General features: G+C 43.2%; 1 protein-coding gene across 3 annotated transcripts in view; it reads left to right on the forward strand.

Moving 5' to 3' along the window:
* The window catches only part of npepps (aminopeptidase puromycin sensitive), a 240,975-nt gene that overhangs the window by 192,829 nt on the left and 20,872 nt on the right, over positions 1-27,274 (forward strand). For 2 of the 3 annotated variants that reach the window (XM_073071797.1, XM_073071798.1), the window contains exons 19-21: positions 7,482-7,538; positions 14,883-14,990; positions 22,442-22,597. In XM_073071797.1, coding sequence (XP_072927898.1) covers positions 7,482-7,538; positions 14,883-14,990; positions 22,442-22,597 — 321 coding nt within the window. Of the gene's footprint in view, positions 1-7,481; positions 7,539-14,882; positions 14,991-16,424; positions 16,561-22,441; positions 22,598-27,274 lie in introns of those variants that run through there. The other variant, XR_012102075.1, reaches the window with a different exon arrangement.

The following is a 27,274-nucleotide window of genomic DNA, read 5'->3' on the forward strand; positions in this document are numbered from 1 at the left end:
TAATGCCTGCACTGTTTTGTGCACTTTATGCAGTCCAGTGTAGGTCTGTAGTCTAGTGTAGCTTTCTCTGTTTTTTTTATTACATAGTTCAATCTAGTTTTTTGTACTGTATAATGTAAACCATGGTCCTGAAAAACGTTGTCTCATTTTTACTATGCACTGTACCAGCAGTTACAGTCGAAATGACAATAAAAGTTGACTTGACTAGTTGGGATTCCCTTTGTTTATTTGGGACACTATGCCACTTAATTGGGACAGGAAACTGTTACCAAAAAGGTTGTAACTAGTGTCAGTCACGGGCACTTGTGTGGCCGATAGACCCTACACTGTGCTTAGAGCAATCAATTTTAAAATGGCCAGTTGCGTGTGTTTGTGTTTAAAAAGCAATGATTTTTATCGTTGGTAGCTGGCGAGAAATATGCAGGAAGACAATAAAGAGCTGTTTTGTTCACTGCAGTTTCAAGCATTCAGTATCTGCACGCACTAGGTGTCTGCACTGATTTTGTTCATTGCATATGTGTACGCAAACACGCACACAGCATTTGTGAAAGAAGGCTCTAAGTCAAGGGTGTACAGCGCAAGCCCACGGTCAAGCATACTTTCCTCAGCCAATGATTGGTGTGTCAAGGCCAACCTGAATGGGAAAGGCAGTTTTCTGGAGCAAATAGCTTTCACCACATTGAGTCCAGATATAATCGTCTGGTCTGACACCAGTAGAGAAGTGGTTATTGGTGGACTCACAGTCCCCTGGGAAGACAACATCAATGAAGCCCATGAGTGCAAGTTAACCAAGTATGCAGAATTGAGATCAGAGTTGCAGAGACAGAGGGTGGAAGGTCTCATGCTATCCATTCGAAGTAGGGTGCCGTGGCTTTATTGCGTTCACTTTCCAGAAGTGGCTGCGTGACCTTGGCTTCACTAGAAGAGAGATCAAGTCAACCAGCAGGGCTGTAGCTGAGGCAGCAGAGGCAGGATCATCATGGGTGTGGACTAAGTAGGTCCAGAGGGGCAGATGTCGGACAGTGTATCCATCTTTTATAAACCCTTCAGTAGCTGCAAAGATACCTGAAGAGTAGACTATCTGTTGGATGGAAGCGGCCAACAACTCTGATAGAGGCCGATGCCAAGTTTTTAAGCTCACCAGTGGGAGGTGGTGCTTTAGCACTGCTGGCCCACCACCTCGACGGAGTCTTGATCATAAGCGGGCCGAAACTCCTGAAGACAGGTGGCAGATCAACTGATGATCCCACTGATGATAGCACAGGACAGTTAACATCTTAGTCCACGTGTATTTTCAATTCATTCTCGACCCTGATATTTTTTATAAATAAACATCAGAACTGCTCAGCTGTGTTAGAAGCAACTCACACAAAATGCAGGAGGAGCTCAGCAGGCCATGCAGCATCTGTGGAAAAGAGTACAGTTGACATTTTGGGCAGAGGCCCTTCCTTGTGGAAAATCTCAAGGGCACTGAGAATGGTAAATACATCAAATACCAGTTGTAAAAGGATCAATGAAGCAAAGTTACTTGGGAACCAGTGTCAAGTACAGCTCTAGTGTAAACATCTTCAATCAATATGGATTGGTCCCACTAAACCTTCAGGAATGGTGTTTTGCACTTTAGTATTTTCCTTTACACTGATTGGAATGTATCCTCTCTGTGACACCAGCCCATTCCTTTACTGGGTGTCTCCATAGTATTGCCTCTTCTTCTGTTTGATTAACCGCTGACTTTTCAAAGATTTTCCTGCTCCTCACAGTCTCACTTGAAATATCTATCTTCCCCACAGTTGTAACAGAAAGTATCGGTTGCCTCCCTAATCAAAAGACCCTTTTTAGCAGCATTCCTATGCATCATAAGTCCTACAGGTGGGTTGAGTTTTCCAACGGATGTGTCACGTTTAGATGAAGCATTAGCAGACATCCATTGAGTCAGCTCAGCTTGTAGGCTTTTCGCCTCTTTCCTCAAAAGCTTTGTCTCCTTGGTATCGGGGATCACATTAGCAGCAGAGGCTCCGCTCCCTCCGCGCCAATCCCAACCTCACTATAAAACCTGCTGATAAGGGGGGAGCTGTTGTTGTCTGGCGTACTGACCTCTACCTGGCTGAGGCACAGCAACAACTCTCTGATACCTCCTCTTATTTACCCCTTGATCATGACCCCACTAAGGAGCACCAGGCCACTGTCTCCTATACCATCACCAACCTTATCAGCTCTGGGAATCCCCCATCCACTGCCACCAACCTCATAGTTCCCACACCCCGCACTTTCCGTTTCTACCTCCTACCCAAGATTCACAAACCTTCCTGTCCAGGTAGATCTATTGTCTCAGCTTGCTCCTGCCCCACTGAACTCATTTCTGCATACCTTTACACTGTCTTATTCCCCCCTTGTTCAATCTCTTCCCACCTATGTTCGTGACACGTCTCACGCTTTGAATTTTTTCAATGATTTTAAGTTCCCTGGCCCCCACCGCCTTATTTTCACCATGGACGTCCAGTCCCTATATACCTCCATCCCCCACCCGGACGGTCTCGAAGCTCTTCACTTCTTTTTGGATTCCAGACCTAACCAATTCCCCTCTACCACCACTCTCCTCTGTCTAGCGGAATTAGTTCTTACTCTCAATCATTTCTCCTTTGGCTCCTCCCACTTCCTCCAAACCAAGGGTGAAGCCATGGGCACCCGTATGGTCCCAGCTATGCCTGCCTTTTCGTTGGCTTTGTGGAACAGTGCATGTTCCAAGCCTGTACGGGTATCCATCCCCCTCTTTTCCTTCGCTACATCGACGACTGCATTGGCTCTGCCTCCTGCACACATGTGGAGCTCGTTGACTTCATTAACTTTGCCTCCAACTTTCACCCTGTCCTCACATTTACCTGGTCCATTTCTGACACCTCCCTCCCCTTTCTTGATCTTTCTGTCTCCATCTCTGGAGACAGCTTATCTACTGATATCTACTATAAGCCTACAGACTCTCACAGCTACCTGGACTATTCCTCTTCCCACCCTGTCTCTTGCAAAAATGCTATCCCCTTCTCACAATTCCTCCGTCTCCGCCGCATCTGCTCTCAGGATGAGGCTTTCCATTCCAGGATGAAGGAGATGACTTCCTTTTTTAAACAAAGGGGCTTCCCTTCTTCCACCATCAACTTTGCTCTCAAACGCATCTCTCCCATTTCCCGCACAACTGCCCTCACCCCATCCGCCCGCCACCCCACTCAGGATAGGGTTCCCCTTGTCCTCACCTACCACCCCATCAGCCTCCAGGTCCAACGTATAATTCTCCGTAACTTTTGCCACCTCCAATGGGATCCCACTACCAAGCACATCTTTCCCTCCCCCCCACCTTTCTGCTTTCCGCAGGGATCGCTCCCTACGCAACTTCCTTGTCTACTCGTCCCCCCCATCCCTCCCCACCGATCTCCCTCCTGGCACTTATCCTTGCAAGTGGAAGAAGTGGTACACCTGCCATTACGCTTCCTCCCTCACCACCATTCAGGGCCCCAGACAGTCCTTCCAGGTGAGGTGACACTTCACCTGTGAGTCGGCTGGTGTGGTATACTGCGTCCGGTGCTCCCGGTGTGGCCTTTTGTATATTGGTGAGACCCGACACAGACTGGGAGACCGTTTCACTGAGCACCTACGCTCTGTCTGCCAGAGAAAGCAGGATCTCCCAGTGGCCACACATTTTAATTCCACGTCCCATTCCCATTCTGATATGTCTATCCATGCCTCCTCTACTGTCAAGATGAAGCCACACTCAGGTTGGAGGAACAACACCTTATATACCAGCTGGGTAGCCTCCAACCTGATGGCATGAACATTGACTTCTCTAATTTCTGTTAATGCCCCTCCTCCCCTTCTTACCCCATCCCTGACATATTTAGTTGTTTGTTTTTTTTCTCTCTTTTTGCCCATCACTCTGCCTGTTCTCCATCTCCCTCTGGTGCTCCCCCCTCCCCCTTTCTTTCTCCCGAGGCCTCCCATCCCATGATCCTTTCCCTTCTCCGGCTCTGTATCCCCTTTGCCTATCACCTTTCCAGCTCTTAGCTTCATCCCACCCCCTCCGGTCTTCTCCTATCATTTCACATTTCTCCCTCCCCCCACTACTTTCAAATCTCTTAGTATCTCTCCTTTCAGTTAGTCCTGACGAAGGGTCTCGGCCTGAAACGTCGACAGCGCTTCTCCCTATAGATGCTGCCTGGCCTGCTGTGTTCCACCAGCATTTCGTGTGTGTTGCTGAAAAGACAACTCAGCTTTTGGAAATGTTGGCTTCTCAGTCATGTTTTCCTCCTGGCTAACTTCTCTGAGTAATTCGGTAAAAAATGGAGGGGCGCACCTTGGGCGACATTCGGATGACGCCTGTACTTGCGGGAGTTTAGAAGAATTGGCGGGGGGGGGACGGTTCTCATTGAAACCTATCATACATTGAAAGGCCTTGATAGTGGATTGTGGTGGGTGAGTCTAGGTCTAGAGGGCACAGCCTCAGAATGGAGGGACATCCATTTAGGACAGAAATGAGGAATTTCTTTGGCTAGGCGGTGGTGAATCTGTGGAATTCATTGCCATGGATGGCTGTGGGGGCCAAGTCATTGGGTATATTTAAAACAGAGGTTCACAGTCTTGATTAGCAAGAGCATCACAGGTTATGGGGAAAAGGCAGGCGAATGGTGTTGAGAGGGAAAGTGAATCAACCATGATGGAATGGCAAAGCACACTCAATGGTCGGAATGGCCTTATTCTGATGCTGTTGCTTGTGGTATAATACTTTCATGCTTTTGGCATGAGTCCCCAGATCCTAAGGACTTTCTACAGGGGCACAATTGAGAGCATCCTGACTGGCTGCATCACTGTCTGGTATGGGAACTGTACTTCCCTCAATCGCAGGATTCTGCAGAGAGTGGTGCGGACAGCCCAGCGCATCTGTAGATGGGAACTTCCCACTATTCAGGACATTTACAAGGACAGGTGTGTAAAAAGGGCCCGAAGGATCATTGGAACCCAAGTCACCCCAACCACAACTGTTCCAGCTGCTATCATCTGGGAAATGGTACCACAGCATAAAAGCCAGGACCAACAGGCTCCGGGACAGCTTCTTCCACCAGGCCATCAGACTGATTAATTCACGCTGACACAATTGTATTTCTAAGCTATATTGACTGTTCTGTTGTATATCTTGCTGTACATACTTTTTTTTTAACAAATTACTACAATTTCCGCATTCGGCCGGAGACGTAACGTAAAGATTTGTACTTCTCATGTATGTGAAGGATGTAGGAAATAAAGTCAATTCAATTCAATATAATTACTCATGTTTCCAATGAATTAGGGTGGATGAAGTAAGATATGGAAAGAGGATAGGTTGGATGAACGTGCAGTTTGGCTCATGATGTTGTGCTGTGGCCCTCTCTCTCCCAGGTTGTGCCAGGAGGTCCCACTCACACTGGTGATCAAAGCTCCATCCGAAATTGAAATGCTGCTGTTATCTTGTTTCTGTGTTTCAAACCGTGCTGTAAGCGGTCATAGAACACTACAGCACAGTAAACAGGCCATTCGGCCCTTCTAGTCTGTGCCAAAATTTTATTCCGCTAGTCCCATTGCACCCAGTCCATAACCCTCCAGACCTCTCCCATCCATGTATCTATCCAATTTATTCTTAAAACTTAAGAATATTACCACGTCTTAAAATAAAACTTAAAATTTACCACGTCAGATGGCAGCTCGTTCCACACTCCCACCACTTTAAGTGAAGAAGTTCCCCCTAAACCTTTCCCCTTTCACCCTAAAGCCATGTCCTCTCATATTTACCTCTCCTAGTCTAAGTGGAAAAAGCCTACTCGCATTTACTCTGTCTATACCCCTCATAATTTTGTAAACCTCTATCAAATTCCCCCACCCCATTCTTCTATGCTCCAAGGAATAAAGTCCTAACTTGTTCAATCTTTCCTTGTAACTCAACTCCTGAAGACTTGGCAACATCCTAGTAAATCTTCTCTGCACTCTTTCAATCTTACTGACATCCATCCTATAGTTAGGTGACCAGAACTGCACATGATACTCCAAATTTGGCCTCACCAATGTCTTATACAACCTCATCATAACATCCCAACTCCTATACTCAATACTTTGATTTATGAATGCCAGGATGCCAAAAGCTTTCTTTACAACCCTGTCTACCTATGACAACACTTTCAGGGAATTATGTATCTGAACTCCCAGAGTCCTTTGTTCCTCCGCACTCCTCAGTGCCCTACCATTTACTGTGTATGTCCTACCTGAATTTGTCCTTCCAAAACGCAACACCTCACACTTGTCTGCATTAAATTCCATCTGCCATTTTCTGGCCCACTTTTCCAGTTGGTCCAGATCCTTCTGCAAGCTATAAGGGCCTTCATCGCTGTCCACAACGCCTCCAATCTTAGTGTCATCAGCAAACTTGCTGATCCAATTTACCACATTATCATCTAGATCACTGATACAGACAACAAACAACTATGGTCTCAGCACAGACCCCTGAGGCACACCACTAGCCACAGGCCTCCAGTCTGATGAACAATCATCCACTATCACTCTCTGTCTTCTCCCACACAGCCAATTTCGAATCCAGTTTACAACCTCTCCATGGATACCTAGTGTGTGAACCTTCTGAACTAACCTTCCAAGTAAAAATAACGTATGTACACCAGGGGTCACCACACTTTTTTGCACTGCGGGCCGGTTTAATATTGACAATATTCTTGTGGACCGGCCGACGTGGGGGTGGGGGGGAGAGGTTGGTGTTAATCACGACCAGAATACAGCAATACTCGAAGCAGGTTCCTTATGTCCAGTCTATTCCGCCATTTAGTTTACATGGCTCTCAGCACTTGCTTCTGTCCAGCTTGCTCACGTTTTTTGCGCTGAAAAAACTCAAAGGGTTTGTCTTTAAGTGCAGGGTGCAGCGCCCATCTGTCCACGCTCCAGGCCAGTAGCAACGGCACTTCCCGCCAGCCACGCGAGACCAACCAGTGATCGTTAGCACGAGGGTATTACTGCATTTAGGCAATTGATACCTCGCGTGCGTTCAAGTTCAGCAGTGGGCATGACGGAATGAGAAAAGATGCAGTTGACTCATATCGCCAAATCATATTGTTTCCTCGCGACCCGGTGGTTGGGGACCACTGAAGTACACTGTGTAGTGCGTGGCAAGAGAGCTACACGCATGCGCACTGGGCAGAAAGAACGGAACTAAAACCCCGCAACCCAGAAACAATCTCTCAACAGTATTTGTGTATTTATTTTTCTTTTTTTTTGGGATCTACTGAAAGTGTCAAAGATTGACCAGTCGATCGCGATCGATGGGTTAGCAACCGCTACTCTATATGTTCCATGACACTACTGCTTGTTTCCCTTCCATATACACTATGCCAGTTTCCTGAGTAATGTTCATAACACGTTCCTTTCAATTGGAGGTGACCTGTCTTGTCTCATTTCCTCAGGTATATTTAACAGTTCTGAAGCATGGAGATGCAGCAACACTAGACACAATGTTGAAGGTAGGTAACTGTTTCTGCATCTTAAGCCCAGGAGCCATTATTGTTTTTTTATTCCCATTAATGTTCTGTCAGCTGGTTACTGTTGCCTCTCCAGTAATTAAACCAGAAACTGAGCAATATTTGTACTTCTCCCTTACTTTGTTCGGTTTTAAGGATGTGCTGTGCTAGTCAATGTTTTGGTGAAAGGAGTTGGAAATATTAACCAGGGTCAGTGACACATAGAGACGTACAGTGGAATGCTTCATTTGCACCAACAACCAACACAGTCTGAGGCTGTGCTGGGGGCAGACCACATACTTCTGCTGCCAACATACCATGCCCACGGCTTAGTAACCCTTAACCTGTACGTCTTTGGAATGTGGGAGCAAACTGGAGCACATGGTCACAAGTACAACGTGCAAACTGCTTACGTACAGCAGCAAGACTGAACACTGATCTTCCAATCGCTGGCACTTAAAGCATTATGGTAACAGCTATGCTACCATGCAGTCACAATTCAGTGCAGTGATTACCATGAAAAATGGGTGATTTATTATTATAGTGTTGACTATATTTCAGTTTAAGGCTGCCTAATCCCCCTCCTCGAGGGTTCAACAAGGACCTGACCATGAATTTGGACATCTGATATTATGAAAGGGTCTGTACCTTCAAAAGAAATAATGCAAGAGGGGTAGAGATGAGTATAAATTAAATTTTAAGATCTTTAGTTCAGAGAAAGGTATAATGTTTTGAGTGGACCCATGAACAATAAGAGTGGCACAGTAGGGTAGCAGTTAGCACAACACTTTACAGTACCGGCCGGAAGATTGTGGTTTGATTCCCATCGCTGTAAGGAATTTGCATGTTCTCCCCATAACTATATGGATTTCCTCTGGATGCTCCATTTTCTCCCACATTCCGAAGTCGTACAGGTTAGGGTTAGTGGGTTGTAGGCATGCAATGTTGGTGTTGGAAGCATGGTGACACTTGTGGGCTGTCCAGTACAATCCTCAGTGATTTGATTTGATGCAAGTGATGCATTTCACTGTATCTTTGGATATATATGTGACAAATAAAGCTAATATTTAGAAGATTTAATCTTTCAAAGCAGTAAAAGAAAGTGTGCACAGACAGGAGAAACTAGATGGTGGAAATCTGAACCAAAAACATAAAATGTTAGAAATGCTCAGCAGGCTGAGCAGCCTCTATGGTGGAAGAATTGGTTAACATTTGATTAATGGTTAACATTGAGTCTTTCACATTGAACTGGTAAAATCAGTTTCAAGATACAAGGGAAGTTGGAGGAAGGGAGATCGAAGAGGCAACTCAAGGAGATGGAACTTGAGAGATTCAACAACTGTGCAGGGGCAGTTAATGGAATGCCCCCCAGGGGAGGAGGCAGTGTGGGAGAGAACAGAGGTGTGGTGAGTGTGCTGGAATTTGTACAGGGTTGGGGACTGGTCCCTGCAGGCCATCTTTCCAATCGGGGTTGATCTTCAGTGTTCATTCTCTGGAAGAAGAGCTGGATTGCCTTCGTCTGCAGGTGACCCAGTGCGAGGAACTGTGGTGTGCTTGTTCTTACAGAAACATGGCTCCAGGGCAACATCCCATGCACCATCAGTCTTCAGAGATTGGGTTAATATTATTTTGTGGCTGCATGTGCTTTCATAACTGTATGTGCTGTTTGTAACTGTATGTACTATGTTTTGCACTTTGGCCCCAGAGAAACACTGTTTTATTTAGCTGTATACATGTGTATGGTTGAAGAACAATTAAACTTGAATTTGAAAAGGTGGGGTCAAGACAAAATGACACTCAGAATAGCAATTTCGTGTCAAAGTGAAAACAAATTTCTAATCAGTCTAAATTTGTTACAATTATTAAACAAAATAATTGATTGCATAATTATTCATCCCATTCAAGTCAGTATTTAGTAGATGCATCTTTGGGTGCAATTACGGCCTTGAGTCTGTATGGATAGGTCTCTATCAGCTTTGCACATCTTTACCGTGTAATTTTTCCCCATTATTCTTCACAAAACTGCTCAAGCTCTGTCAGATTGCATGGGGATCGTGAGTAAACAGTCCTTTTCAAATTCAGCCACAAATCCTCAATTGCAAGGCTCAGACTTGGCCACTTCAGCTCATTAACTTACTGTTTTTAAGCCATTCCTGTGCAGCTTTGGCTTTATGTTTGGGGACATTGTCTTACTGGAAAACGATCCTTCTCCCAGGTCACAGTTCTCTTTCAGACTGCATCAAATTTTCCTTCAGGATTTCCCTGTATTTTGCTGCATTCGTTTTACCCTCCACCTTCACAATCCTTCCAGCGAAGCATCCCCACAGCATGATGCAGCCACCACCATGCTTCACGGTAGGGATGGTGTGTTTTTGATGATGTGCGGTGTTTGCTTAAATAAAACGTAGCATTTAGTCTGATAGCCAAAAAGCTCAATTGTGGTTTCAATCGACAATAGACAATAGGTGCAGAAGTAGACCATTCGGCCCTTCGAGCCTGCACCGCCATTCTGAGATCATCATTGATCATCTACTATCAATACCTGGTTCCTGCCTTGTCCCCATACTCCTTGATTCCCCTATCCATAAGATACCCATCTAGCTCCTTCTTGAAAGCATCCAGAGAATTGGCCTCCACTGCCTTCCGAGGCAGTGCATTCCACACCCCCACAACTCTCTGGGAAAAGAAGTTTTTGCTTAACTGTGTCCTAAATGACCTACCCCTTATTCTTAAACCATGCCCTCTGGTACTGGACTCTCCCAGCATCTGGAACATATTTCCTGCCTCTATCTTGTCCAATCCCTTAATAATCTTATATGTTGCAATCAGATCCCCTCTCAATCTCCTTAATTCCAGCATGTACAAGCCCAGTCTCTCTAACCTCTCTGCATAAGACAGTCCGGACATCCCAGGAATTAACCTTGTGAATCTACGCTGCACTTCCTCTACAGCCAGGATGTCCTTCCTTAACCCTGGAGACCAAAACTGTACACAATACTCCAGGTGTGGTCTCACCAAGGCCCTGTACAAATGCAAAAGGATTTCCTTGCTCTTGTACTCAATTCCCTTTGTAATAAAGGCCAACATTCCATTAGCCTTCTTCATTGCCTGCTGCACTTGCTCATTCACCTTCAGTGACTGATGAACAAGGACTCCGAGATCTCTGTGTATTTCTCCCTTACCTAACTCTACACCGTTCAGGTAATAATCTGCCTTCCTGTTCTTACTCCCAAAGTGGATAACCTCACACTTATTCACATTAAACATCATCTGCCAAGTATCTGCCCACTCACCCAGCCTATCCAAGTCACCCTGAATTCTCCTAACATCCTCATCACGTCACACTGCCACCCAGCTTAGTATCATCAGCAAACTTGCTGATGTTATTCTCAATGCCTTCATCTAAATCGTTGATGTAAATTATAAACAGCTGTGGTCCCAATACCGAGCCCTGTGGCACCCCACTAGTCACCACCTGCCATTCTGAGAAACACCCATTCACTGCTACCCTTTGCTTTCTATCTGCCAACCAGTTTTCTATCCATGTCAATATCTTCCCCCCAATACCATGAGCTCTGATTTTACCCACCAATCTGCTATGTGGGACCTTATCAAATGCCTTATGAAAATCGAGGTACACTACATCCACTGGATCTCCCTTGTCTAACTTCCTGGTTACATCCTCGAAAAATTCCAATAGATTAGTCAAGCATGATTTGCCCTTGGTAAATCCATGCTGGCTCGGCCCAATCCTATCACTGCTATCTAGATATGCCACTATTTCATCTTTAATAATGGACTCTAGCATCTTCCCCACTACTGATGTTAGGCTGTCAGGACGATAGTTCTCTGTTTTCTCCCTCCCTCCTTTCTTAAAAAGTGGGATAACATTAGCCATTCTCCAATCCTCAGGAACTGATCCTGAATCTAAGGAACATTGGAAAATGATTACCAATGCATCCGCAATTTCCAGAGCCACCTCCTTTAGTACCCTAGGATGCAGACCATCTGGACCTGGGGATTTATAAGCCTTCAGTCCCATCAGTCTACTCATCACCGTTTCCTTCCTAATGTCAATCTGTTTCATTTCCTCTGTTACCCTATGTCCTTGGCCCATCCATACATCTGGGAGATTGCTTGTGTCTTCCCTAGTGAAGACAGATCTAAAGTACTTATTAAATTCTTCTGCCATTTCTCTGTTTCCCATAACAATTTCACTCAATTCATTCTTCAAGGGCCCAACATTGTTCTTAACTATCTTCTTTCTCTTCACATACCTAAAAAAAAAAAGCTTTTGCTATCCTCCTTTATATTCCTGGCTAGCTTGCATTCATACCTCATTTTTTTCTCCCCGTATTGCCTTTTTAGTTAAGTTCTGTTGTTCCTTAAAAATTTCCCAATCATGTCTTCCCACTCACCTTAGCTCTGTCATACTTTTTTTTTAATGCTATGCAATCTCTGACTTCCTTTGTCAACCACTGTGGCCCCTTTCCCCCCTTTGAATCCTTCCTTCTCCGGGTTTCATCAAACCAGAGATCTTTCTTCCAGCTGACTTTGGAGTCTCCCACATGCCTTCTAGCAAACTCTAGCCAAGATTTCATGTCAGTTTTTTCAACAGTGGCTTTCTCTTTGCCACTCTCCCATAAAGCTGTGACTGGTGAGAAACCCGGGCAACAGTTGTTGTATGCACAGTCTCTCCCATCTCAGCTACTGAAGCTTGTAACTCCTCCAGAGTTGTCATAGGTCTCTTGGTGGCCTCCCTCACTAGTCCCCTTCTTGCACAGTCACTCAGTTTTTGAGGACAGCCTGTTCTAGGCAGATTCACAGCTAAACCATATTCTTTCCATTTCTTGATGATTGACTTAACTATACTCCAAGGGATATTCAGTGACTTGGAAATTTTCTTGTATTCATTTCCTGACTCGTGCTTTTCAATAAACTTTTTGTGGAGTGTTCTTTTGTCTTCATGTTGTAGTTTTTGCCACGATACTGACTCCCCAACAGTTGGATCTTCCAGGTACAGGTGTATTTTTACTACAGTCGATTGAAACACCGTGACTGCACACGGTGATCTCCATTTAACCAATTATGTGACTTCTAAAACCAATTGGCTGCACCAGTGACGATTTGGTGTGTCTTAAGGGAAGTGGTGAATACTTATGCAAGCATTTATTTTGTGTTTTATATTTGTAATTAACTTAGATCACTTTGTAGTGATCTGTTTTCACTTTGACACAAGTCTTTTTCTGTTGATCAGTGTCAAATAAATCCAAGTTGACTCCACTGTGATTCAATGTTGTAAAATAATAAAACATGAAAACTTCCAGTGGAGGGGAAGGAATGAATAATTTTTATAGTGATTCCTAACTGGCACAGCTACAAACATAATACTGTAAAGAGTGGGTCTGATATCAGGAAGCAATTTTCTTGTGCATCCTTACAGTTATTAAATGCTATTATCTATAAGGTAAATGGCTTCATCTATAAACAAATGTAAGTCTTTCCATGTTTCAGGCATCCCTTAAATCCAAATTAAATTTTCCATATTTTCTGCATTTGGAACTGATCAGTTTTTTATGACCTGGTCTGACACTGCCATCTAGGGGAATTGGTTGTCACTGCACATTGCTTGTTGTTTAAGCAATGACTGTTTTCCCGATGTTGAAAATGATAAGGGGGGGTGACTGAGAGTGGGGAATGTTCACCAGGTCGACTAACACCTCTGAAAAGGTAATTTAGTCATGCTTTCAACCAAGTTCTTTAATGGATATTACAATCATGACAAATTAGGAGTTCAACCACTGCATTTCTGACTGGGCAGTGACAGATTCCTTTGCACTTATCCACAGATTCAACCAAGTTATATACTTACATTGCCAAATAAGAGAGTAAACTGTACTTCAAAAAAAAATCTTCTGAGCAGAAAATGATATGGACATGATTTAACTTTTTAAAATAAGCAAATTTAAGACAATCAGATGGAAGTGGAAGCGAGATTCTGCAGGTGCTGGAAATCTAGAACAATGTGCACAAAATGCTGGTGAAACTCAGCAGGTCAGGCTCTATCTATGGAGGGGAATAAATAGCTACTGTTTTGGGCCAACATCATTCATCAGGGTCTCAGCCTGAAAAGGAGATGAGATTTCATGCAGAGTAGCCTAATAGATCATGACGGAAATTAAATTCATACAGCATTCAGAAGGATGGGAGGGGAAGGGCAGCAGGTGGAGTCTGAGGGTAGATCTTTAAAGACCAAATAAGTGCTAATGAGCAATTGGCCAGCTTTGTGTTTGTGACAGCTGCACTGTCAGGTCTTGTCTCAGTGTCTTCCAAGTTCCCTTTGGCTGTGTACAAATTAACTAGAGTTCATCTTCCTAATAAATGGAATAAAAACATTCCACTGTTGGAAAAATTAAGACAAAAATAGAAAATGTTGGGGAAGACAATCAGATGTAGATGACAAAAGTTGCGGCGCAAATAGATCGGATTTTTAAGAAAGTGTTTATTGCGTCAGGGATCGAGTTCAAGAACCATGAGATAATGTTGCAGCTCTATAAAACCCTGGTTTGACAACACTTGGAGTATTGTGTTCAGTTTTGGCTGCCTCACTGTAAGAAGGATGTAGAAGCTTTCAAAAGTGCAGAGGAGATTTACTAGGATGCTTCCTGGATTAGAGAGCATGTTTTATAAGGACAAGTTGAGCAAGCTAAGGGTCTTCTTAGAGAAAAGGAAGGTAAGAGATGACTTGATAGAAGTGTATAAGGTGATAGATCGAGTGGATAGCCAGAGACTTTTTCCCCAGGGTGGAAATGGCTAATAGAAGGGGGCATGATTTTAAGGTGATTGGAGGAAAGTATAGGGAATATCAGAAGTAAGTTCTTTACACAGTGTGGTGGGAGTGTGGAGCACCTTGTCTGAGGTGGTGATAGAAGCAGATACATGAGGGACATTTAAGTATCTCTTGGGCACATGTATGACAGAAAAATGGAGGGCTATATGGGATGGAAGGCTGAGATTAAAAGATCAGCGCAAAATTGTGGGCCAAAGGGCCTGTTCTGTGCTGTAATGTCCTATGTTAGATGTGAGTGCCTCAAGCTTGGTTGTCCTCCTACCTAAGCAGTCTGCTGGACCCAGAAGTATGAGATACAGAGTACCACTGGCGCTGGAACTTGGTTGTCAATTGTAGTGAGGATGTAGAGAAAGTCGAGTTTCCTATTCCTACTTAATCCTGTGCTGAAATTGCTTGCTTCAGCAAAAGCTCTTCTTGTGAAGGGAAATGATGCAGAGATCAAGTATGACACACTTGGGACTACAACTTAACAGCTTTGTAACCATTTCATTTTTCAGCTGCATACCCAAGCAGATCTCCAGGAAGAGAAGGTTCGAATTGAAAGACTACTGGGCGCCATCTCACACCCTGACCTCATTCAGAAGGTTTTGACCTTTGCTATGTCGGTATGTTATTTCTTGCAATCTGATAATTGGTTGTCCAAGTTTAATTCCATCTCACTTGTGCATTAATTTCCATGTAGCTTGGACAATGCAAAGGTAACAGGCAGTGTTTGGATCACATTGAACTTAAATGTTTTGAGAGTCCTCTCAAGACTTCATGCAACCTTTAGCAACTTCCACCTTCCCTTCCATTTGAAAATAGCACTGCTCCTCATAAATAGTACATCCTACATTTGTTGTGTACTGGCCATGGTTTGCAGTATCTTCTCTATTCACTTTATTATTTTAAGGGTAAAACAGTAAGTTACCTTTTGGTAGTTAAGGAGTTTTTAATTGTATTCCCTCAAAATTTAAATTTCTCTGTGCCTGATATCTTTGCTGCTATTTGTTTTCTCAGGAATATTTTTCCTCACTCTAGCTCTGCAGAACTGCCATCAGCATAGCGAATCTCCCTACCTGAACCTGTGATAATTGCACTGATTCAACGTGAGAAGGATTGGCCCATTCAAACAAAAATACCAGATCACCATTCCTTCTCCCATATTTTTTTCATTTGTGGATCTCAAAGCTGCTCTATTGTACAAGACCTCACTGTGCGAAGATGCCTCTCCAGCCTCTGCTTGCACATTCAACATGCCCTATAGAGCAGATTTCTGAACAGCAGACCCAAGCCATCATAGTCAAGGAGAGTCCAGCCTTGCTCTGAGCCTTTCTTTCAGTGATCAAAGCTTCCATAACCATTGGTCATTTAATGAGATGTTGGATGGAAGGTTAAGTTGATCAGTAATTCAGCTAAAAGGAGCTAAACCACTGGTTGTCTATCATCCACCTCCCACTTATGTAGGGGCCATAGAATTTTTCTTAGAAAAGGGAACTCTAATGACATCAGTGTAAATTTCAGCTGGTTCATCCCTCATCTAGTCTTAGCTACCTTAGTCATGGGGAAAAGACTTGACTGATATTTTGTTTGTGTTAATTTCTCAAGTTCAAGAGCTCCTTTTTGAAAAATCTTGGATAATAAAAAAGGGCTGTGTTACTGATGTAGCTGTTCTGTAACCTTGAAATCCATCTTTGGAATTCAACACCAAAGCTTCCATCCAGGAGGAATTTTAATGAACTTAATTAACCCTGTGTTGGATTTTCTTTCAGAGTTCACTCTCAAGTTGTAGTGCCCAATGACTTGTTTTATCCTAGCATTGTTCAGGCCACTTTGCCAAACCCTTTACATATATGCGAGTTTGATTTGGAACTTAATATGTTTAGGAGCAGAAAATACCCCAAATCCACCAATGGTTTTCCATTTTAAACAAAAAAAACCCATCAGACTCACATCTGAGCCAGTACCCCCCTCCCCCCAACCCCTGATGCGCACTATTCTAAATGGCTGGTCTGCTCAGGGGCCTAAACCACAGGTTTTCTGTCGCTCTTTCCCTGCAGGAACTGCTCACCACCAGCTGGGAGGGTGCGACATTCTCAGCCACGGTATTCTCCATGAATGGCCCACCGAGATGAGATGATCCGCTTACAGGAGATGCGCTTGTAGGGGGTGTGAGCAGACTACGCTTTGAAAAGAGTAAATCAAAGACAAATTAGTGTTGTTGGAAACTTGACTGATGCGATTACTTTATTCTGTTATTCTGGCTTAGTTGCATTAATATGAACATGCTGGAACTGCAATGATTTTTATTAAGCTATATTTCTGAGAGTTATAGATTTATCACTTAAGGTTTAATAATGCAGTAACACCAGGAGATCGCTAACGCACTGGCCTCCCCAGCATCCAGGACATCCTCAAAAGTGATGCCTCAAAAAGGTGGCATCCATCATTAAGGACCCCTATCACCCAGGACATGCCCTCTTCTCACCTCAAGGAGGTGGTACAGGAGCCTGAAGGTGCACACTCAATATTCGAGGAACAGCTATCAGATTTCTTACCAGACAATGTACCAATCCATGAACACTACCTCAATTTTTTGGCTCTCATTTTGTACTACTTATTCAATTTATATATGTATTTTTTCCTTACTGTGATTTATAGTTTTTTAAAGTATTGCACTGTACTTCTGCCTCAAAGCAACATATTTCATGACATATGGCAGTGATATTAAACCTGATTCTAGTTTTGATCCTTCTGTTGACAGCTTAAATAATGTTAAATGCATCTTCCTATCACTAAACGCCTTTGGACCCCTCAAAGTTAGTAATAAATTTATTTTGAAAGTGTGTGTGTCTGTATATGTATATATGTGTATGTATATATGTGTGTGTATCTATATAGTGTGTGTGTATGTATATATGTATGTCACCATATACAACCCTGAGATTCATTTTCTTGTGGGCATTCACAAGAAACACAATAGAATCACTGTTAGACCACACCCAACAGGACTGACAAAAAAGTGCAAAAGACAAACTGTAAAACAGTGCTGTGCAAAAGTCCTAGGCACCCTAGAATAAATATTGTTTTAGATGTTTATTTTTGTCTTCTACATTAGTGAGTCAGTAAAAAAGAGCAAGTTTTACATTTCCAAATATTCATTTTACAAAATAAAATTCAGAGAATTTTTTTTGCATTTCATTAAAGAAAATAACATTAAGTAATAGACTACTTTTCAAATTAAAACCTGATTACTTTGTAGGTATACAGCCCAGTGCAGGATTAAACAAAGATATCAAACAGGGTGTTAATGATCAATGACATAATGAGTTGGATGAACTAAACTGATTAACTGACACAGAAATGGGTGTAGAAGGAGTCAAACTGGGTGAAGGACAACCAAACTAAAAGGTGAGTGATGTGGCAGTTTAACCTTCAAATCATCAATTCTTACACCATGGCAAGATTGAGCTCAGCAACAAGACACAAGGTGGTCATCCTGCGCCAGCAAGGTTTCTCCTAAACAGAAATTTCACGGCAGACAGAAGTTTCAAGATGTGCTGTCCAAGCTCTTCTGAAGAAGCACAAAGAAACTGGAAAGGGTGAGGACCAGAAATGCAGTGGTCAGCCACAGAAGCTGTGCAGCAGACGAGAGAGACGTCAAACTGATGTCCCTTCTAAATCGGAAGGAGTCCAGCACTGCTAGCAACTCTGAACTCAATGAAACCCAAGTACACCCCTCTACAGTCTAGAATAGTCTAGTCAGAAGTGGTCTTCATGGAAGAACAGCTACCAGAAGTCAATCCCCCGAAGTGGGAGCAAAGCCAAGAGACTCGCCAACGCACAAAACACAAGGACTGTGTGTTGAACAATGGCAGCAAGTGCTCTGGACGGACGAGTCAAAATTTGAAATTTTTGGCTCAACCAGGAAGCAGTTTGTCTGTTGAAGAGCTGGAGAGCGCTACATGGATGATTGTCTGCAGCCAACAGTGAAGCATGGTGGAGGTTCCCTGCAGGCTCGGAGCTGCATTTCTGCAGATGGAGTGCGTCATCTGGTCAGAATTAATGGAATCCTCAATACTGAGAAGTCCAAGCAGATTCTCATCCATCACACAATATCAGCAGTGAGGTGTCTGATCGGTCCCAACTTTATTCTGCAGTAGGACAATGATCCCGTACACACGGCCAAGGTCATGATGAACTATCTTCAGTGAAAAGAAAAACAAGAAGTTCTGCAACAGATGGTATGGCTTCCACGGAGTCCTGGTGTCAAGATCTTCAAGGGTGTCTGGGATTACCTGGAGAGACGGACCCAAAGTCTACAGAACTGTGGCAAGTTCTCCAAAATGCTTGGAACAATCTACCTGCTGATTTTTCTTATATAACTGCACAACAGTTTTAAAGACAAAGGATGAACACACCAAATATTAATTTGATTTAGTTTTTTTTTACTGTTTACTGCTCTTTATAGTACATTTCATATTCAGAAATTTACATTAATTTTGAAAATCTTTACAGAATTTTTTTTACATACTTTTGCACAGTACTGTAAAAAAGAAAGATAAATGAGCAATAAATATCAAGAACTTGAAATGAAGAGTCCTTGAAAGTGAGTCCATAGGTTGTGAGAACAGTTCAGTGATGGGGCGAGTGCAGTTATTCCCTCTGGTTCAAGAGACTGCTAATGTGAGACCTGAGGTTCCTGTGCCACCTTCCTGCATGAGTAGAAGAGTGAGAAGAGAGCATGGCTTGGATGGCGGGGTCCCTGGTGATGGACGCTGCTTTCCGGCTACAGTGCTCCGTGTAGATGTGCTCAATAGTTGGGAGGGCTTTACCCCTAATGGACTGGGCTGTATCCACAACTTTTTGGAGGCTTTTCTGTTCAAGGTCATTGGTGTTTCCACACCAGGCCATAATGCAACTGGTCAGTATATTCTCCCACACATCTCTTGAAGTTTGTCAAAGTTTTAGGTGATGTGTTTAAATGCTAACCCTCTACCCAAATGTTTTGTGTAGACACAATGTCAGTTGATACCAGTCTGCGGTACTACCTTGCCTTCCCGTTGCTACAACTTGCAAATAATTTTACTTTTTATATCCTGCATGTTCAGCAACTTATCTTTCATATTTTGGTTGATATTTTCTTTGCAGAGGTAACCGGTCACTCTTCCTTTTATGCTTTGTTGCTAATTCTTCTATTGGTTATTAAAACATTTCTTTTCCCTGCAGTAACTCCATCAGCAATGCTGCCATTTTTTTAGGTCATCTTGCATATACTGTGTCTGTGTTGCTGATACCTACTGTTCTACTTCAGCTTTCTCACCTTTCTGGCAGTGCCCGCACTACATTAACACGGGGATGCTAATATACACTCAGTGGGCACTTTATTTGGTAGACCTGTACGTTAATGCAAATATCCATTCTTGTGGCAGTAACTCAAGTCATAAAAGTGTTGACATTCCGACTGAACGTCAGAAATGTGACTGAAGCAACTTGGACTGTGAAATGAGTGTTGGTGCCAGACAGGGTGGTTTGAGTATCTTAGAAACTGCTGATCTCCTGGGATTTTCACACACAACAGTCTCTAGAGTTTACAGAGAATAACACAAAAAACATCTACGAAGTGGCAGTCTGTGAGCAAAAACCTTTTGTTAATGAGTAGGGATCAGAGGAGAGTGGCCAGACTGGTTCAAGCTGACAGGAAGGTGACAGTATCTCAAATAACCACTTTTACAACAGTGATGAGCAGAAGAACGTCTCTGAACGCACAACATATCGAACCTTGGAGTATGGGTTACAGCAGCAGAAGACCGCTCAGTGTCCACTTCATTAAGTGCCTATAAAGTGACCACTGAGTGTATGATTCACAATTACTTCTAAGGCCAACTCTCTACCTGAGTCATGCAACTGGCTGGAGGATGTCATTGCAGTGAAAAGTTTGCAAGATGGTCAGTGGGACTTGAGGGAATGAATAGTAGTTCGGCACAGACTTGAAGGGCCTGTTTCTGCACTTGTATTAAGAAAGGTAAAAGCAAGAGAAATGCTTACAGCCTCAAATGGAAATTAAATTATGTCTGTGGTTCAATTGAACCATGCTGACCAATCCTCCTTGATTCTCCAATGCAAGGGCAAACCTGGAGGTCAACGATGTTTAACTTTACAGTTAAAGTTTCAGTTTGGATCGGACTTAAAACCATGAATGTCTTAAATGTGCTGTTCAGAAGCTGGTTATTAAGCCCAACCAGTCTAAATGGGAGTTTTGGGCTGTAAATGGTCTTCTTCCCATTCATCTAAGGGTATCAGTATTATCATCCACACCCCCATGAATTTATTTGGCTTTCCTTTATATTAGTCGGTCAATGTTTTCTTTTAGTCTTATTTTCTCTCTGTATCAACAGGGTTTTTATGCTAAACAAGGTACGAACTAATAAATGCTGTTCTGTCCTTTAAAATTAGGTGCTGTAAGGCACTGTTGCCAAAGCTGCATAGAGTGTGATTCAGAACTGGAATTCATTCCAAATCAGGTTGAATTGTTCAAACTGTAACCCAATAGACCATAAGACATAGAGCTGAATTAGGCCATTCAGCCCATCAAATCTGCTCCACCATTTCATCATGGCTCTCAAAACCATTCTCCTGCCTTCACCCTGTAACCTTTGATGCCTTGTCAAATCAAGAACCTATCAACCTCTGCTTTAAATATACCCAATGAATTAGTCTCTACAGCTGTCTGTGGCAATGAATTCCACAGATTCACCACTCTGGTTAAAGAAATTCCTCCTCATCTCTGTTCTAAAGGGACATCCTTGTGTTCTGAGGCTGTGATTTCTGGTCCAAGACTCAACCACTATAGGAAACATCCTCTCCAGATCCACTATCTAGGCCTTTCGATATTCAATACGTACTCTCCTGATATGTTAACTCTCTCATTCCTCATGTACCTCCTCTGAATCCTCTCCAATGCCAGTACATCTATTCTTAGATAAGGGGCCCAAAACTGCTCGCAATACTCCCAAGTGCGGTCTGACCAATGCCTTGTAAATGCTCTGTCTTTGGGAACTAGCAGTACTTTGTAGTGTTTTATTTTACAGAAGATATTTGACTGAATGACAGAAGTGAAATCGCAACAATTTGGTAAACTTGTTATATAACAAAAATTATTATTTTGACTGGCAGGTCTTGATTCTGGACGTCTGTTGGCTTTAAACCATATGAGTGAAGGGAGAATCAGTAAGAATGAAAAGCATTTCTTTTCCCCCACTGTCTGTGTCTCTCTTTTCCCTGCTTCCTCTTTCTACTTATTAAGGAACTAAATCTGGTCTAGTATTAAATGTCTGTTTTCGATCTTTAGGCCCCAACCCACTGACACCTTTCAGCAAGTGTATATCTTCCTGGCACAGTTCTAACAATATTGTGAAGGACAACCAAAAAACATAGCCCCCGAATATTCAGTGGTTGATTGGGTCCATTTAATGACCATTTTGTGCAAAATTGGTCTTGGGCAGAGCAGTGATCAGGAAGGTGCTGTTGAAACATAGCCACCAGAGATGGGGAAGAGCCAAAAAAAACTTCTCTTTCTACAGACGCTGACTGATAACCAGTGAGTCCTGCTGTTGTGCTGAATATGGTGGGCATGTTGTGTTGGCGTTGGAATGTGTGGCGACACTCGCGAGCTGCCCCAGCACGTCCTGGGCGTGTTGGTTATTAATGCAAACAACGCATTTCACTGCATATTTCAATGTATATGTGATAAAACTGAATCTGAAAATATATCTATGTAAGTTCAAGCATGGATCAGTTATAACTTGAATGAGATGATGCCTTTCGGGTAGGGGTTCACAGACCCCTTGCTTAATGATATTGGTCCATGGCATTAAAAAAAGGTTGGGATCCCCTGCTTTAGGGGACACTTCAGTCACTAACAATTGAGACAACACCAGTGAGCCATAAATGTATTTCTTTGTTTTATTTCTGTACACAGTGCTTTTGCCTTCATGGAGCTCACACACAACCAAGGGGGAAAAGTGTTTATTGAAAAGTGATTTTTTTTTTAACAGTAGCAATGTTGTTCTTTCAGGAGGAAGTTCGTCCCCAGGACACAGTCTTTGTACTCGGTGGAGTGTCAGGTGGAAGTTTAACTGGGAGAAAAGCAGCCTGGAAGTTTCTAAAGGACAACTGGGAGGAACTGTACAATCGCTATCAAGGAGGCTTTTTAATATCACGATTGATCAAGGTAAACAGAAAACATACGTGATGAGTGTGCTGCTTCAGCTATTGAACTTTACGCTATTTTGTTTAGGAAAGCTGCCATTTAATTTCACAAAACTCTTCAGTAATACTCCTACCTCAATTCTTCAGAAGAGTAACGGGGGAGGGAATTTCATTGAAACTTACGAAATGTTGAAAGGCCCTGATAGCATGGATGTGGAGACGATGCTCCCTATGGTGGGGGACCGGAAGTGCACAACCTCAGAATAGAGGGATGTCCATTTAGAATGGAGATGAGGAGGAATTTTTATAGCCAGCGAGTGATGAATCTGTGGAATTCATTGCCACAGGTAGCTGTGGAGGCCAAATAATGGGTATATTTAAGGCAGAGGTTGATAGGTTCTTGATTAGTCAGGGCATGTAGGGATACAGGGAGAAGGCCGGAGACTGGGGCTGATAGGAAAATGAGTCAGCCATGATGAAATGGCAGAGCAGACTCCATGGGACATAGGAGCAGAAATTAGGCTATTTGGTCCATCGATGGGCCAAATGGCCTAATTCTGCTCCTATATTTTATGGTCAGTGTGACCATAGGTCAGGTCAAGGGCTAAGTGGATACAGCAAAAGGAGTGTTAGAACAGAGAGATCTGGGAATACCGATCTATAATTCCTTGAAAGTGGCATCACAGGTAGATAGGGTCATAAAGAAAGCTTTATTACCTTTGCACCATCTGTGAGTTGTAGAGGTGGGGTTTGAACTTAAATACGCTAGCTTTCATAAATCAGATTGTTGAGTACAAGAGTTGAGATGTTGAAGTTGTATAAGACGTTGGTGAGGCTGTAACATTGTGTGTAGTTCTGGTCACCTACCTACAGGGAAAATATCAATAAAATTGGAAGAGTGCTGAGCAAATTTACAGAGTTGTTGCCGGGACTTGAGGAACTGTGTTATAGGGATAGGTTGAATAGGTTAGGACTATATTCCCTGGAGCTTAGGTGAATTGAGGGGAGATTTGATATACAAAATTGAAGGATATCGATAGGGTAAATGCAAGCAGACTTTTTCTCCTGAGGTTGAGTGAGACTGGAACGAGAGATCAAAGGTGAAAGCTGAAATATTTAAAGGGAACCCGAGGGGGAGCTTCTTCACTCAAGAAGGTGACGTAATTGTGGAACAAGCTGCCAACAAAAGGTGGATGCAAGTTCGCTTGTAGCATTTAAGAGAAGTTTGCTTAAATACATGGACAGAAAGGGTATGGAGAACTATGAACCGGGGGGCGGATCAAAGACACCAGGCAGAATAACAGTTCAGCATGGACAAGATGGACTGACGGGCCTGTTCCTGTGCTGTCGTGCTCAATGACTATATAACAAGCGTAATGGATTACAATCATTGCATTCTGTTCCTAACTTAGGACATTTTTCCATATCTGAAATATTGTACTTCAGGAGGCTGTTTATGTTCAGTGATTGGGTTTATTCAAGACGGACAGATGGTTGGAGTTAGTGATAGGGCAGGAAGGTAGGTAGAACATTGGGTCAGTGGTAGTAGTGCATGTCAGAGCATGTTGGTGGGATGATACTACCTCCTCATGGTCTTTAATATCCTTTGTTCCTTATGCAGTAATATTTTCAACAGGGAAAATCATCCCCAGGAACTTCTCTATCCCTAGGGCTATTTTGCGCTCTTTGCTAATTTATGTTTTTATATTTTTTCATAACTTTTTTAATGTATTGAACTGTTCTGCTGCCACAAAACAACGAATTTCATGGTAAGTGTCAGTGGTAATAAGTCTGATTCTGATTCACGGGAGCATGATCAATGTTTGATGCTGAACTGTCAGATGATATTAAGACAAATGACAAAAGGCTTGGTCATGGCAGTGGGAAATATCGAGCATGTTAAAGACAAAAAAAGGTTGAGATGTTTGGAAAGAGAACTCAAGAACCCAGAGCTGTGGCAGATAAAAGCCTGCCAAAGATGAAATAAATTAAGGATGATTTATGAAGAGGAGGGGGTGGAAGTACAGGCATGGAAATAAATTGGTATTTTTTAAATTTGAAATGCAATTCCTGAATTGTTTCATCTCTTGAAGCTCCTATAACAGTGTTGAGGTATCTGGCAATACCTCTGATGTTAAGTTGCTCTCAGTGTTTGGATGTTCCTGTGTTGCTATGGTCTGATGACAGAGCTGCTCCAACAGAAGCTTTAGCTGCACTCTCAGCATCAGGTTTAATACCAATGACATACAGCATGTCGTGAAATTTGTTGTGTGGCTGCAATACATAAAATAAACCATAAATTTCAATAATATAATGTATACAATTCTGTGCAAAAGTCTTAGATATATATTTTTTTCCACTTAGTGACCGAAATGAGTCTTTCTGCTTCCCACCTTTCTGCAGCTCAGTTAGTGTGCTGACTTCCACCCTTGTGGTTTTCAATTTGGCTTCCAATCGTCATCTCCAGGAGGGGTGGGGGGGTTACTGTCCACTGTATTTTATTTTGTAGCGCAGCATTTCTAGGACTGCTGCTGCTGATGCATTTATCAGGTTATTGGTCTCAGTTATGTTGGAGGTTGCAATTGTGAGTAGTGCTTCATTGGTTGCTTCTAGCAAGCTGTCTGATGAAATTTTATCACTAAGTCAGGGGAGCCTGGTTCATTGATTGACAGCCTCCAGTTTAGCTATGATCTTCTCGTTGTTTTGCAGCAACCAACATCAATATACCCCAAGGTGAGGTTCGAACTTGCATACCCTGTGTACAAGGTGTATTACCTTTGCACCATCTGTGAATTGTGGAGGTGGGCTTTGAGCTTGTAATTCCCGATCACCTCAGTTCTGCAGTGATGTCGTTGTGATACATCGTGATTGTGTGTCTTCCAATTCAAGATGTGATAGCAATCCTTTGTTGACAATGTTTGGTCGCTGAGTAACCAGGTGATTTTCCATGAATGTGGACGACAGTCTTTGTTGTTGCCAGAGACCTGCATGTGCTTGATATATACTCTTTCATGTGGGTTGCTATTAAAGTAGCATTCCATAATTCCATTTGGTCGCCAGTTTCTCACCAGATGGTACCGGTTCCCCAACCATTGTTGCAGACCTTGTTAGTCCAGGCGACATCCGAACCGGCGTGACTCTTCTTGTTCTTATCACTGTCATCCAGAGGTTTTTGTGGGCAGATGTAGCCTAAGACCCCTACCAGGCCACCATTACTGGGACCTGAACCCCGGACCTCTGATACTAAGGAAGTACTGCAGAGATACACTAAGGACACAGAGGCCAAGCAACTAAATGCACTCTTTTCCAAAGAGCCAGGAAAAGTATTTGCACAGTTCCAGTACCTGAACCAACCAAAACAGCAACTGAGGAGTACTGGGAGAGTCTGTGGGAGAAAGAAACATCACATAACACCAGTGCCCAGTGGCTGAAAGACCAACAAGCAAGCCTCTGCAACCTCCCAGAGGAAGAACCAGTCACTATCACAGCAGTATATGTCCAGCAATGGGTAGCAAGTATGAAGAACTGGACATCACCGGGGCCTGACATGATCCACACCTATTGGCTGAAGCAACTAACAGCATTACGTACACAGCTGGAAGCTCAAATAAACCAGCTGCTTGAAGTAGGCTCCCACCCTGACTGGCTAATTCAAGCAAGGACAGTACTCATAATTATGGATCCTCACAAAGGAGCAACACCATCAAGCTAGCAGCCTATAACAACAGTCATCATAGCCACCAAGCTGAAGGAACGTGTGTAAATTCCTGAGCCCTGCTCAGAGGGAGATTGGCAATGGAACCAGAGGCTTCAAGCACTATCTACTGGTAGACAAAGCAGACATGTGATACTCCAGGACCAGGCAAACCAAGCCTGCATCAACTACCAGAAAGCATACGACTCAATGCCCTACACATGGATCCTGGGGTGCCTGTCTCCGTACAGGTCAACAAGACACCAAGGACCTTCATCAAGAACTCAGTGGGCCATTGGAGGACAATGCCAGAAGTTAACTCAAAGCCATAACACAAGTGACCGTCAGGTGTGGAATATACCAGGGTGATGCATTATCCCCACTGAACCTCCTCAGCCAGATCATCTCAGAGAGTGGATATGGGTACTGTTTCAAGAGTGGAGTGACAATCAGCCACCTCCAGTACATGGATGTTATCAAGCTGTGTGCCAGAAATGAAAGAGACTCACTAATCCACATGACAATGGTGACAGCAGAGACATTGGGATGTTATTTGGACTGGAAAAGTGCAGCCAGATGTAGTGAACAGAGGCAAACTCATCAAGACCGGAGGAGTTGAGTTATCTGAAGGCCACATACCAGATGTGCAGGACAGCTATAAATACTTGGGGATCCTGCAGACACATGGAAGACACGATGAGAACACAAGGAAGGCTGCAATGTCCAAGTACCTCCAAAGTGTGAGACAGGTCCTTAAAAGCTAGCTGAATGGGAAGAACAAGATCAGAGTCATCAACACATTTGCCCTACCAGTCATCAGATATAGTGTGCTGGCTAAGCAATGAAATGGAAGCCACTGACATCAAGATCCGGAAACTACTAACAGTGCATGGAGGATTCCATCCAAAGTCCAATGGTACACCTGCCAGAATAAAGGAGGACAGGGACTTGGAAGTGTAAAGTCCATAGTTCTGGAAGAAATTTGAAATATCCATGAGTATGTCA

The sequence above is a fragment of the Hemitrygon akajei genome, chromosome 18 (assembly GCF_048418815.1).
Source record: "Hemitrygon akajei chromosome 18, sHemAka1.3, whole genome shotgun sequence".
Lineage (NCBI taxonomy): Eukaryota > Metazoa > Chordata > Chondrichthyes > Myliobatiformes > Dasyatidae > Hemitrygon > Hemitrygon akajei.